Source organism: Diceros bicornis, chromosome 41, assembly GCF_020826845.1.
Source record: "Diceros bicornis minor isolate mBicDic1 chromosome 41, mDicBic1.mat.cur, whole genome shotgun sequence".
Lineage (NCBI taxonomy): Eukaryota > Metazoa > Chordata > Mammalia > Perissodactyla > Rhinocerotidae > Diceros > Diceros bicornis.
In genome coordinates, this window is record NC_080780.1 from 4,658,435 (window position 1) to 4,672,390 (window position 13,956).

The window sequence follows — 13,956 nt, forward strand, 5'->3', positions numbered from 1 at the left end:
ACCTCCTGATGAATGAATGAATGAATGAATGAATAGACTTGTTTTGATTGCTTCTGTATACCACAATTTACTGATCTATTCTATTTTTTTTTCCTTGACTTCCATTTTTTTTTTCCATTGACAAATAATGCTGTTGTAAGCAGTCTTGAGCACACCTCTTGGTTCACGTGTGTAATACCTTCTCAACAACTATTAGGTTATTTTTTTATAGGTTAACACCAGTCAAATATAGATAAATTAATATGTTTCAATCTATTACATAGTTGTTGAATTATTGGGTTATAGAATTTGCACATCTTCAGCTTTACTAATATTGTCAGGCTGCTTTCTAAAGTTCCTGTTGATCTGCATCCTCACCAATACTTGGAGTTGTCAGACCTTCTACTTTTTCCCAAACTGGTAGATGTAAAATGGTATCTCATGGGGTTTACTTAGTACCTTCCTGGGTACTACTGAGATTGGGCGTCTGTTCATCTTTTTATGAGGTGTTCATAGTTTGCTCTCATCTGCTCATATCTTTTGACTGTTTTCTATGGGATAATCGTCTTCCCATTGATTTGCATGTGTATATATTCTGAATACTACGTTGTCAGTTACATATGTTGAAATAGATTCTTCAGGTCTGTGACTGACCTCACTTTTAAAACAGCTTTTCTGAATTACAGAGATTTTAATTTTAATACGGCTTAATTTTCCTTTGTGGTTTATGTTTTTTGTGCCTCGTTTAAGACACACAAAACATGAAGAAGATACTCTATGTTTTCTTGTAAACATTTTAAAAGTTTCTTTTTTTTGCATTTAGAGTTTTGTATATGATGAATGGTTAGGATCTAGTCCCTCCCTGCCTCCTCCCCCTACTCTGAGGATAACCAATTGTGCGGCACAATTTGTTGACTAGCAAGTTTTTCTCCCATTGATCCACTGATCACCTTTTTCCTACGTCAAGTTTTCAAACATGCAAACCTCTGTTCCCAGGCTTTCTTGCCATCCCATAGGTCGGTTTCGGTATTATTGAACTAATAGCATGCTGTCTTACTTGCCGTAATCTTATAAAAAATTGTGATATGTGGGAGGACAAATTCTTTCAACATGTTGGTGAAAATTGTCTTGGATATTTTTTGATCTTTGTTCTCCCAAATACATTCTAGAACCAGATTATTAAATTTGACAACAACAGCAAAATCAAAATAAAACAAACAAAAACTTGTTGGAATTCCATTGAACCTATAGATCAATTTGGGTAGAATTAACATCTTTATGATATTGTCATTTCTCGTGCATTAACAGTGTTCATCTTTTTAGGCTGTCTTTGACGTCTTTCAATAAAGTTTCATAATTTTCTTCTTGAAGTAATTGCACATATTTTAGTTAGATTTTTTCCCTTCCTTTTTGTTGATAATGTAAATGGTATTTTATTTAAAAAATACATTTTCTTACTGATGTATAGAATTATTGTGAGGTAAGCATTGAATTCTTCTCCTATGAAAGTAAATTTGGAATTTTCTTTTCTGTAGTTCTATCAATTGTTGCTTTATATATTTTGAGTATATTTATTATGTATACAAATGCGTAGAATTATTATGTCTTCCTATTGTCACTTCTTTTGTTATGTAGTGGTCCTCTCTATATCTAACAATGTTCTTTGTCTTAAAGTCTCTTTTGTCTCATATTAACATAGCTAATTTTTAAATACTTACCTAGTATATCTTTTTCATCTTCTTATTTTCAACCAGTCTGTGTCCTTATATTTTATCTATTCTTTTTTTTTTTTTTTGTGAGGAAGATCATCCCTGAGCTAACATCCAATGCCAATCCTCCTCTTTTTTTTTCTGAGGAAGATTGGCCCTGAGCTAACATCCACGCCTATCTTCCTCTACTTTATGTGGGATACCACCACAGCATGGCTTGACAAGTGGTGCATCTGTGCGCGCTCAGGATCCGTCCGAACCTGCGAACCCCGGGCTGCCAAAGCAAAGCACGTGCACTTAACCACTGCACCACTGGGCTGGCCCCTATTTTATCTATTCTAAATAGCATACAGTTTTTTCTTTTTTAAATCAAGCCTGAAAATCTTTGTCTTTCAAGTAGTGAGTTTAATCCAAGCATTTATTGATATCTAAGCGTATTACTTGAAAGTTTCTTTAGTGGAGGTCTCTAGTTGGATAACTTGGTTTCTGATTATCTGAGAATTTTCTTTTACTGTTATTCTTGAGAGAGAATTTTCCTGGGTACATAATTCTAGATTGACAGTATTTCTTCAAGCAATCTAAAGATATTTAATTATCTTTTGGTTTCTTGCTATTGATGAGTCCTTGGTAAGTCTAATGAGTCCTTTGAGGTAGTATGTCTTTATTTCTCGAATTGCTTTTGAGATCTCTTTGATTTAGTTGTGCTGAAGATTTTAATGTGGATTTATCTTTTCTGGTATATGTTGTATTTCCTTGATCAGTGAATCTGTGTCTTTCCTATGTTCTGAAAAATTCTCAGCCCGTGGTTGTTTAAATATTGCCTCACCTGCTTTTTCTCCATTCTCCTTGAGGAGAACTCTCCCCTTTATAATTGAATCTTACACGTAAAGATTCAGCTCATGACTTCTTTCTTCTTTTTAGTTTATTTTTTTGGTCATTCCCCTTCTCCCAGCCCTTTGGAGATTTCTTTTACTTACTGTAAGACCAACAATGCAACAAAAACTATACTCTTTTAGCAGGAATTCTCCTGTTGTTTCTAGTTAGCATCATACTGGAAGCAGAAATGATATTATTGGATTTTAAATTTTGTCCCATTTTCATTTTGGCTGGATTTCATTGCCAAGGGTGTTTTTTCCCCCTCAGGGTTCCTGGTTAATAAATTATCTGTGCTCTTATATGATTGAGAATACATGTATTTTGGTTTTTATTAAGGGCCATTTTTGCTGAGTATGATATTTTTATTGCACTTTTTTCTCTTAGAACTTTGTAAATATTGATGCGTTGGCATCTAACATTGAATATTTTGAGGATACATTTGAGGCCAGGCTGATTTTCTTTTCCCTCCTGTGTGGATACCTGCAGTATTCTTCCTTCATCTTTGAGGTTCAATAGCCTTAGTTCAACTACAGCTTATTTTTTTCTGAAATATGGCATACTTTTTCAGTCTTCAGATAAAGTCTTCTCTATTTCAGGGAAATTCTCCTGTGTTATATCTTTGAGCATATTTTTGTTACATTTGTTGGATTCTCTACTTCAGGGATGTCAATTATCCTTAAGTTGCATAGTCTTTGTTTTTCAAATACATTACCTTTGCTGTGTTGTTATTTTTGTCTTTAAAAATATTTTTAAATCATCACTGTTGTTATGTCAAGCTGTTTCTCTAATGCAGAAGTTCCAATTTAACCAGAGTCTATTCTCTTTTTGTGGTTTCTGAATCATTTAGAATTCCACAGTGAATTTTTTTGTTATTTTTTTTCCCTTAGATCTACACCCTCTCTTTTCATTTATTTACCATCTTTTTTGGAGTTCTTGTTTTCTCAATGTTTGTTCTTATTAAATTGTTCTTCTTTCTGAAACAATTGTAAAGAAATTCCTTTGAGTTGTTTCTTTTATTTGAGTTGTTTCTTTTCCAGTCACGTTCTGTGACTTTCTTTTGCTTGCTTTTTTTGTTTGTTTCCCTCCAGAATGTTTACATAAGTGTTTTGCTCTTTCTTTTAATCTGATTCATATTTGGGCAGCTCAGTTCAGGTATTATATTTGTTCTTGACTCTCTTTTCAATAAATCTGAGACCAGTTTGATTTCTCCTTCAAACTCTACTGTGATCTCTGAGTGTATCCTATATGTGCCAACTTTCTATTGCCAGAGGGATGGTTGGGATGATAGTGGAGATGAGGTGCAATCATTAATAGACCAGCTGGGCTCTGCGCTCTCCTTTGAAATCTTGTTAAATGTTTTATACCATAGTCGCTCCATCCAGTTGGGGAAATTCTCCAAATTTGGATTCTTCTCACTTTTTTCTTTTTGGTGAGGAAGATTAGCCTTGAACTAACACCTGTTGCCAATCTTCCTCTTTTTGCTTGAGGAAGAGTGGCCCTGAACTAACACCTGGGCCCATTTTCCTCTATTTTGTATGTGGGTCACTGCCACAGCATGGCTTGAGTGATGTAGGTATGTGCCCAGGATCTGAATCCGTGAACCAGGCTGCTGAAGTGGAGTGTGCCAAAGTTAACCACTATGCCACCGGGGCCAGCCCCCTTCTCGCTTTTTTATGTGTAGTCCTGGAAGCTTCAGAGAAGCAGAGAACAGAGTCAGCCTCTTTGTTCACTTTCCAGATTTCATTTGATCACTTCCCTCAGCAATTTCCCAAACTCGTTTTTCAGAAGAAGGAGATAAAGAGACTCCCTCAGAGTGCTTATCTCACAGATGTGGTGTTGGGGAGAGTCGCCGGGATTATGAGGGTACGTCATTATGGCTCTGGAGATTCTGAGCTGAGCCATGGTGGGTTTGTTTTCTGCTCTGGACACTTGTTTCTTGACATTTTTGTAGCTTTTTGTGTTAGGTAAAGACAAGTTGTCTCTTTCTCTCTTCTAACTTCTTTTCTTTTCTTTTTTCCCCTTGTTTTGTCTGGGAAAAGAAAACGTCTGTGAGGAGGTTTCAATATGTCCTTTTACCCAGGGGTCCACATGTGTATATATGTTTATAGGTATGTATTGTTAAGTTCTCCCCAAATGCCATTGAATCTCAGCTGTCCTGAGGAAACCGGGGAAAGAGCATCCACGAAAGTCATGGTGGGAGACACTGTGCAATGTGAAATTCGTGGGTGTAGGACTGGGCACTTTTGCCATCTTCTGGTGGGAGCTTCCCTCCTGGACCCTTCGCTGGAAGAGAAGGCATTGTGGCTGTCTGGAAGGGTGGGCTGCTGTTTTGTAAGCACTAATAGGTTTACCAGATGATTATTTTTCTCGAGAGCAGAGCCTCCAACAGTGTCTACTCCTGGCTATCTTTGGACAGCACTAACACCAGTTTTTGCTTGGCCCCCTTCCCAGTGTTGAGAAGTCACTTCTGGTGGGCCTGGGGTACGGGAGACATAAGGAAGCACAAAAATTCAGAAAGAATTCCCATTTAACAGGGATAAGATTTAAAATGTTAAGTAAGATTCAAGGATAATAATGACACATGAGAAAAAAACATGATACAAAATGTGGTGAGAAAGAGAAGGCTGCTTTTGTATTCCTGCAGAGAAAGAGCCTCACAAGAGGAGGTGATTCACTCACTCACAATGGGCAGTGACACAGCAGAACCGGGTGTTTCGATACTTATTTTTGAACTGAGTAATTTCAAATTGGAAACAATGGAAGATTATCCTACTGCTGCTTTTCAGAGGAGTGAGTGATTGGCTTGTAAATAAAAAACTGAGATCTTTTTGGGTTTAATTGGAGTTCTATTTTTATTTCAAGATCTTCAGAGAAACGTCTCCATTATAAGACGCAGAGTTTTATTTTTTTAACGATATTATTTCCATTTGAAATTAGAGATTTGCCATTGGTTTTTATGACTGGACTGATACATATTTATAATTTTGCAGTTGTCACTGATGATTTTAATTTGGCCTTGACAACGTCCTTTAAATTATGGTGGTCTTTATGTGTAGGGAAAAAAAATCCAGATGCTATAAATAAAAAGATTGATAAATGGATTGCATAAGAGATTTTGACAATAAAAAGGCAAATAAAACTTTGGAGAAAATATTTGCAATACCTAAAGCCAAGAAAAGCTTAATTAAGGAATTCTTTAATTAAAAAGTTAAAATTCTTAATTGAATTCTTTAATTAAAATAAAAGACAGGAAATGATTTGCACACCGGAAAAAACAAAACAAAACATTTTAATAGAAAAATGGGTACAGGGAAGAATAGGGAATTAATAGATTAGGAATTATTATATACTTAACTTATGAAAAATGCTTGATCTTAATAATTAAAGAAATGCTATTATTATTTTTTTGCATATCAGTTTGACAAAACTGACAAAAATTTAAGTTTGTTAATCTTGGGTGCTATTGAGAGTGTGATCGGAATGAATAATGATTGGTCTAGCTTTTATTGAGGGCATTTTGATTCTATCTATCCAAATTAAAAATCTAAATTAAAATCATATACACTTTGACTCAGTCATCTCATTTTGCAATGCTATCTCAGGTACACTTACAAAAGTCAGCCAAACATGTACAGAAAACTCATGATAGCACTGGCCCCAACAGAAAACCTTGGCAAATTTCCATAATTAGGTGATTGGGTAAATAAGTTAAATTTTACAGTCTCTCTAAATTCTATAGTCTTTAAAAATAATGAGGCAGATCTATAACTGCAGATAGGAAAAACTGTTTCCAAAAACATTAAGTATGCTTATATATATATATATATAATATATATATACTTAATATAATAATAATAATTATTATATTATTATAATTATCGTTATATTATTATAATAAATAACTTAATATATATAATAAGCATACTTAATATATATATATACATTTTAAATGAATTAAGAAAACTGTTAAGATAATTTATCCTTTGGGAGAGTGTATTCGTTCTATACTTTTTGAATTTCCAGAGCATATGCATATTTATTTTTTTATAATATCAAAAGTTGTTACAGGGGCTGGCCCCTTTGCGTAGTGTGGTTAAGTGCGCATGCTCTGCTGCTGGCGGCCCAGGTTCGGATCCCAGGCACGCACTGATGTACCACTTGTCAAGCCATGCTGTGGTGGCGTCCCATATGAAGTAGAGGAAGATGGACATGGATGTTAGCCCAGGGCCAGTCTTCCTCAGCAAAAAGAGGAGGATTGGCCTGGATGTTAGCTCAGGGCTGATCTTCTTCACACACACAAAAAGAAGTTGTTACAAGTTGTGGGTCTATAAACAATCTTCTGTTTTCTTTATACCTCTTTGTCTTAAAAAATGGCTTCCAGATGTTATTAAAAATTAAAAAAACCAAAAAATTAAGTATATATTTATTCTTCTTAATGGTATCAAGTCATTATTTAATTTGAGGTATATTTTCTATTTTGCACATTTATATTCAGCCAGGATTAATTATGGAATCTCCCCCTACCACATCCCTACCCCCATACTTCCAGAAATGATTAATTTGTTACAAAGAATGAACAAAATGACTTAAACGAATTGTGGTCTTCTGGGAGTTCCTGATCTTTCTTTCTGGTTTAATTATGATCCCTTGAGCCAGGGGTGAGCTCTGCTAACTTGTTCTCTGTTATCAGGATGTATGATATTGGGTTTCAGCACTTAGACAGCTGTTCATAATGATACACTTTCTGGCACGAGGAATACTTCCTCATGGACTAGTTCAAAGAGCGTGGATTCTTTTCTTTAATTACACGAGGAATCGAAACATTCTTTTTCACCTGTGTTTTGTTTTTAGGCATTCAGGACACATACATACACTCACCTGGTCACATTTAGCATGTCTAGTAGTTTCCCCTGTAAGCATCTTCCCTGTAAACATCTTTGCTGTAAGCACTTTTAACACAAACATTTTTGCCACATAATTGGACATAAGGCAATTTTGCCATAAAAGATAAAATAACTGGTTGATAAATAGGACAGTGTAAAAATAAGAGAGTGTAAAGATACAGATAAAGGTACAAATAAGAGAGTGTCAGGGCTGGCCTGGTGGTGCAAGCAGTTAAGTGTGCACGCTCTGCTGCGGCAGCCCGGGGTTTGCTGGTTCGGATCCCGGGCGCACACCGATGCACCGCTTGTCAAGCCATGCTGTGGCGGCATCCCATATAAAGTGGAGGAAGATGGGCATGGATGTTAGCCCAGGGCCAGTCTTCCTCAGCAAAAAAAAAAAAAAAAAAAAGAGGAGGATTGGCAGATGTTAGCTCAGGGCCGATCTTCCTCACAAAAAAAAAAAAAGAGAGAGTGTCAAGCCAGATTACATACTATGCTAGAGAGTGGTACCATATCAGTTTGCAAATCCTTTGGTGAGCACAGTCTTTTCTCCCACATTTTCCTTCCAATGCAATACAAAGCTCAGTTACAAATATGCATCCCAGTATTTGCAAACGGATACCTCTCTTAATGAAGGAAAAATTCTAGCAAATTCTAGAAAATGCGAGGTAGATGCTGAAAGAGGAGACGAGTCAACAAGCGAAAAAATGTGTAATACTGTAAATGAAAGACTTCAAAGCCAAGTGCTTAGGCACAATCCAAAAAATAAAATCAGTTATTTGGGAGATATTGCCATGAATCCACACTTTTATATTTTAAATGTATTCAAAAATTTTGCATTTTCATTTTTTGCAATAAAGTCTTTTAATTTTGTTATTAATTTTTTATGTTTCACTATGTCTTTTCTAATGTCCCTCTTTTGTTTTCTGGGATTTTATCTTTTATGGCAAAATTGCCTTACTGCCAATTAGTTATGTGGCGAAAATGCTTGCGGCAAAGGTGCTGACGGCGAAACCACCTAGAACACACGTTCAGGTCTGTTTGCTGGACCCATGGGAGGATCGGGACAGGCGGGTGGTGGCTGTGGCAGTTCAAAGAGTGAAGGAGCTCAAGTGATAGAAGTTCCTTTTAGTTCAAAGTGTTACAACTTGGAGTCTGAGACAGTAAGACACCCTCTTTCGTGTTGACTGAGTGTCCTCAACTTCTCCACCTGCAGATTTTTAAGTTTCTTTGTGCCTTATTGAAGGCCTGCCTACTTTGTGTCTGGCTATAAGCTTTTGTATTTGTAAAATGGCATGAGCAGAAGTCAATAGAATAACATTATCCACCGTAAAAACGCATGAAGAATAATGACAATAAAAATAATCTTACAGGGCCCAGCCCCGTGGTGCAGTGGTTAAGTTTGGTGCACTCTGCTTTGGGGGCCCAGGTTCGCAAGTTTGGATCCTGGGCGCAGACCCGCACCACTTGTTGGCAGTGCTGTGGCAGCAACCCACATACAAAGTAGAGGAAGACTGGCACAGATGTTGGCTCAGGGCGAATCTTCCTCAACAACAGTAAAAATCTTATAAAAAATGAGAATTTTCTATTAATTAATTTTTCATTGGGCTATACCTTGGGTCTTTCTTTCCCAAATTATTAAATTCCATGTATCAATGGCAGCTCCTTTTCTTTTGACTCTGAAAATTCAGGGTTATGCAAATTATTGCAGTCCTTATGAGGAGCTCTTTTGTAGTCTGTGTCAAGAGATTTGACTCCAGTAATCTGAGTTTTAGGAGTTTGTTCCAATCTCAAGAAAGTAATTCAATGGAAAAATTATCTAGACACAAAAAGTATTTACTGATAGAAGAATGTGAATTATGGTATATCCATGTGGTCAGAATGTTATGCAACCAGTAAGATGATAGTCATGAACCTCTTGTGGTAACAGTAGAAACATTCAGCGAATGAAGGTAAATGTGTGCCATGACCCACTCTAGGAAAATATCTATTTGGAAGGAAAAGTCAGGAATGTTAAATAGTTGGAGTATAAGAAATATGGATGAAGTTATTTATTTAATTTCTTTCATGCCCTAAAGTCTGCAATAAATTAAAACGTGGAGAAAAAGGAAAGCAGCGGAAGCCAGGTCTGGTGGGAAAAGTGCAAGGAGCTGACACAGTTGTGAATCTGCATACGGTGACAAGTGAACTGGGGCCTTCTCCATGGGTCCCTGCCTCAAGTGATTGTTCTCAGAGACATGTAGTAGGATGACAATGATCTCCTTTGAAAGAGGCCTGGTCTGGCCTGTATACCATCCTTCAAGAGACAGAGATATCTGTAATGCAATTTATTCAAGCAACGTTTCTTTTTTGACAATTTCTCCAGGTCCTTTCCCTCGCTGAATTCTTCTGGCCGTGTATCCTGTTCATGATTCTGACAGTACTTCGTTTTCAAGAACCTCCCAGACATAGAGACAATTGTAAGTTGCACTTTTATCACACGTTTTGAATTATAAACCTCTGAAGGAAAAATGCAGCACTCTTTCCTCTGTTCTTTGTAAACTCTGAATTCTGAGTGGAGTGAATGGATAGGGGTCTATTGTAATATCACAATAGCTATATTTCTGGAGTGTGCGCCAGTGAGCATCAATTTAGTTTCTTTTTTTCTCTTAAGAATGATATTCACACACGTTTGCTTAATCTAGCAGATAGATTTATCCTTCTAAAGAAACTGTCTCAATTTGGGCATAGGTATACAAGCCATTATAAATATAGACAGAGTAGAAAAAGAGATAAAAGGTGGGAGATGCATTTCACAGTTTACCAACATGATGCTGACGGTGGTGATGGTGGTGGTGGTGGTGGTGGTGATAGTGATGGTGAAGATGATGATGTTGGTGATGGTGATGATGATGGAGATGATGGCACTGATGAAGATGATCATGGCGGTGGTGATGCACCGATAAACCATTTTTGATAACTTCCTTCTGCTCCAGGAGCTTTATCAGAAAGAGTACTTTGTTTATCTGGTTTGAAACCTCAACAGTATCACTCTTTGAGAAATGATGGTCTGGTTTCTTTCTATCAGACTTATACCACTTGAAATATGGATATGTGATTAACTCTGAAAATGTTACATGAATAAAGGATTATAAAGGGATGGTAAAATAGTATGTCACTATCCAAAATAGTGACGTAATTTATTCATTCACTCAGCAAATATGTATTGAGTGCCTTCTGTGTCCCAGGCCTTGCTGAGGATACAGTGGTGGACAAGGTATTTTCCCTGCCCTTACAGAACTCACTGTAGGGCCAGACTATTACAATACAGTCGGAAAAGGGTCGTGATGGGATTCTGTACAGGGGCCATGTAAGCACACAGGATAGGTGACCAATCCATTCTAGAAAAAAGCTTCTGAGGATTTGGCAACGTGAAACTTTGTCAGAATAAAGGAGTGCAGGGGAGGAATGGTCTAGGCGGGGCCGACAGCATGGGGAAAAGTGGAACTAAAAGGAGTTCATTATAACTAAGACTCAAAGGCGTGACTGGAGGAGTAAGCAGGTCAGATCAATAAAGGACCCTGTACCATGTTGGCAATGGTGACCTCCTAAAGAGCACTGAGGAGCCACTGAAAGGTTTCGGGCAAGGTCATAATCAGATGAGTGTGTACATGCCGGTAGAGGTTGAATTTGAGATGGGGGATCAACACTGGAGAACACGAGGAAGAAGTCGTGGTGCTCTTGAGTGACCAGGCAAGATACGGTCATGGCCTGAAGCAGGAGGAGGACGGGTTCCAAAGATAGGAAGAAGGTAGGCCTGACAGGAAGCACCACTGGCTGGATGTCAAGAGGATAGGAGGGCCTCCAACTAGGACAGCTGGGTGGAGAGTGCACCGTCGCTGAACTGAAGAGGCTCAGGAGTGCGGGATTTAGGGGCGCTGCGTTCAGTGTGGCCGTGCTGAATGTGAGGGGCCCATCCATGAGACTGCCTGAGTGAGCTGCCCACTCAGTCAGATTTATGAGTCTTGAGCTCACTCGAGTTTGGAAGTAGATGAGGTCACATAGAAGGAGAAGCACCCAGGACAAAGCCCTCAAGAAGAGTACATTTGAGCGACAGCAAGAAGGGTCAATAAGGAGCAGCCAGACGCTGCTGGGGGAAGGTCATGAAGAGAATACAGAGTCTGTCTGGGCAGCATTTTGAGAAGGAGGCACGGCAAAGAGTGACAGATGTTGTTGCCATGTGGGTAGGAGAGGAGCTGACACGTTCCCATTAGATTTAGGGTGGTGGTGCCATTGCTTAGGGTGGTTCAGTGAGGGAGGTAGGACATGGAGAGGCCAGACTGCATTGACATGAAGAGTGAAGTGGAGGGGACATGGTAGAATAACTGCCTTACTCTACAGGAGAAACAAGACAGGGACACTGCCAGAGGGTGAAATAGCGGGTGGGAGCTTTCACGTCGCAACTGGACTGAGGGAAAGGCCCAGGTCAACAGTGGCTAACAAAAAATTGTAAATAGTTTAGTTGTAAATAATAGACCATGAAGTCTAAGTGCAATGTGGTCCTACTGCAGTACCATATGGGAAAAGCATCTTATAATGTTCCTTATCCTAAAAGTTTACACTCATTCCTGAAGCATTTATCCAGTTCTCATTTGTATCAGAAGTACAATCCGACAAAGAAGCAGCTTAGGGAAATCCTAGAAGTGTTTTTCAGAGGTTGAGCAGATAAGCATTCTTAGGGAAGAGAACGCTTTGTCAGAGTCTCAAAGGGGTCTAGGAGCCAAAATCATTTAAGGACCGCACTTTGAAGCTCCATCTTGCCACCTACCAGCTGTGTGGGCCCAGGCAAGGGGCTTAACCTTTGTGAGTCTCTTTTCTGTAAAGGGAGCTAATTTTACCTGCCTCCAGGGCTGCAGCAAGGACTCTGTGAGAAAGCCAGTCACGAGCATGCGCCCAGCATAGGAGGGCCTGGCACAGAGCAGATGACCAACAAATGTCTGTTCCCCTCCTTCACTCTCCCCCTGTCCTGGGGTGGCCTGATGTTACCACGTCTGGTCTTTAGTCTTGGAGACAAAGCGCATCCAGGACTTGAATTCTCAATATCTGACCCACTGAACACCCCACTATAGTGACCACCATTCTTGACATGTTCCTGAGGGAGATGGGACACAGAAACCCAGGAAATGCACTAGGGAAATGCACCTATCATTACTAGCTGGGATATGACCCCAAATCCTTCTATGGTCTCCTACCCTAGTGCACTGGGCCATGTGTTAACTAAGAACTTCATTTGCCACTTTAGCTTAAAAGCCTATTCATTTATCTTTTATTCCTCCATTTGATCCTTCGTCCATTCATCAAACATTTAGTGACTATCTCTCTATGCAGAGCATTGTGCTGAACACTGGATGTAGTGGATCTCCAAGTCTAGACCAAACTAGACTCGAGGGGAAAGTCTTTCACCAAGGTTTTATAAGCTACAACACGCTAGAGTAGTAACTTCCAAGTTGCCTGCAGTTGTCAGCATCCCAACTATTCTTGTCCATCTGGCAGCGTGAAGACAGATAGGGAGGGGGCATGTGCGAACAGCACTTTATGGAGGGAGGTGGCTTATTGTAGCAGCACTTGTCCTGAAAAATCTTGGATCTTATCCAGTTTCCCTAAACTTCTTTGCATTATGTGATCTTTAGCAACTACACTTAAACATTTAAGAATCCAATGTGTGGACTTGACATTTTTGCCAAAACCAAAAACTCCTAAATTTTTATATGAGATGGGAAGAAGTATCCATTCTTATTCTTCCTTCCCATGGCTCGTTTACAGAGGGCTGTGTCTGGAGGCATGGCGGTGTAACAGAGGTATCGCCACTGCCCGAGCAGGGAGGAGAGCGAATCATGTGGCCGTGGCTACACAGAGCCGTTCTGCCTTGAAGCATGAGTGCAGACCCTGGGGGAAAGGTGTTAGATGTAAAAGGTTTCTTTCTTTCCTTTTTTTTTTTTTTCTTTTTGGTTTGAGTGCTCAGATCTCCTTTAAATTAATAAGAAGGTTAATAATATAATAAGATGATATTACATATTACTATGCTAACTCACTAGGTATGCCATTTCTGGTAGCAGTTGTAAGGACTCATTTCTTCCTTGCATCTATATCCAGGTTATTTGCAACCCCGGGATCTGCCCAGCCGGGGCGTTTTCCCCTTTGTCCAAAGCCTTCTTTGCAACACCGGGTCGAGGTGCAGGAACATAAGCTATGCAGGATCAACGGAGCACCATTTTCGGTAAGAGAAACAAAAACATCCTTTTCAGAATTCATGGGAAGCTGGTCAATAGAACAGGCGTGATGCTTTTAGGATAGCCTCAATAATTTGGGACCGGTCAGAGATCATGAGAAGTGCAGAATTTAAAGTTACCAAAAAATGGGCCGGCCTGTGGCTTAGCGGTTAAGTGCGTGCCCTCCGCTACTGGCCGCCTGGGTTCGGATCCCTGGCGCGCCCCGACGCACCGCTTCTCCGGCCATGCTGAGGCCGCATC

The 13,956-nt window shown here is 39.1% G+C and overlaps 1 protein-coding gene across 1 annotated transcript in view; it reads left to right on the forward strand.

Annotated features, from left to right (window-relative positions):
• The window catches only part of ABCA13 (ATP binding cassette subfamily A member 13), a 448,014-nt gene that overhangs the window by 44,304 nt on the left and 389,754 nt on the right, over nt 1–13,956 (forward strand). The window contains exons 3-4 of the mRNA XM_058534839.1: nt 9,813–9,906; nt 13,580–13,703. Coding sequence (XP_058390822.1) covers nt 9,813–9,906; nt 13,580–13,703 — 218 coding nt within the window. The remainder of the gene's footprint in view (nt 1–9,812; nt 9,907–13,579; nt 13,704–13,956) is intronic.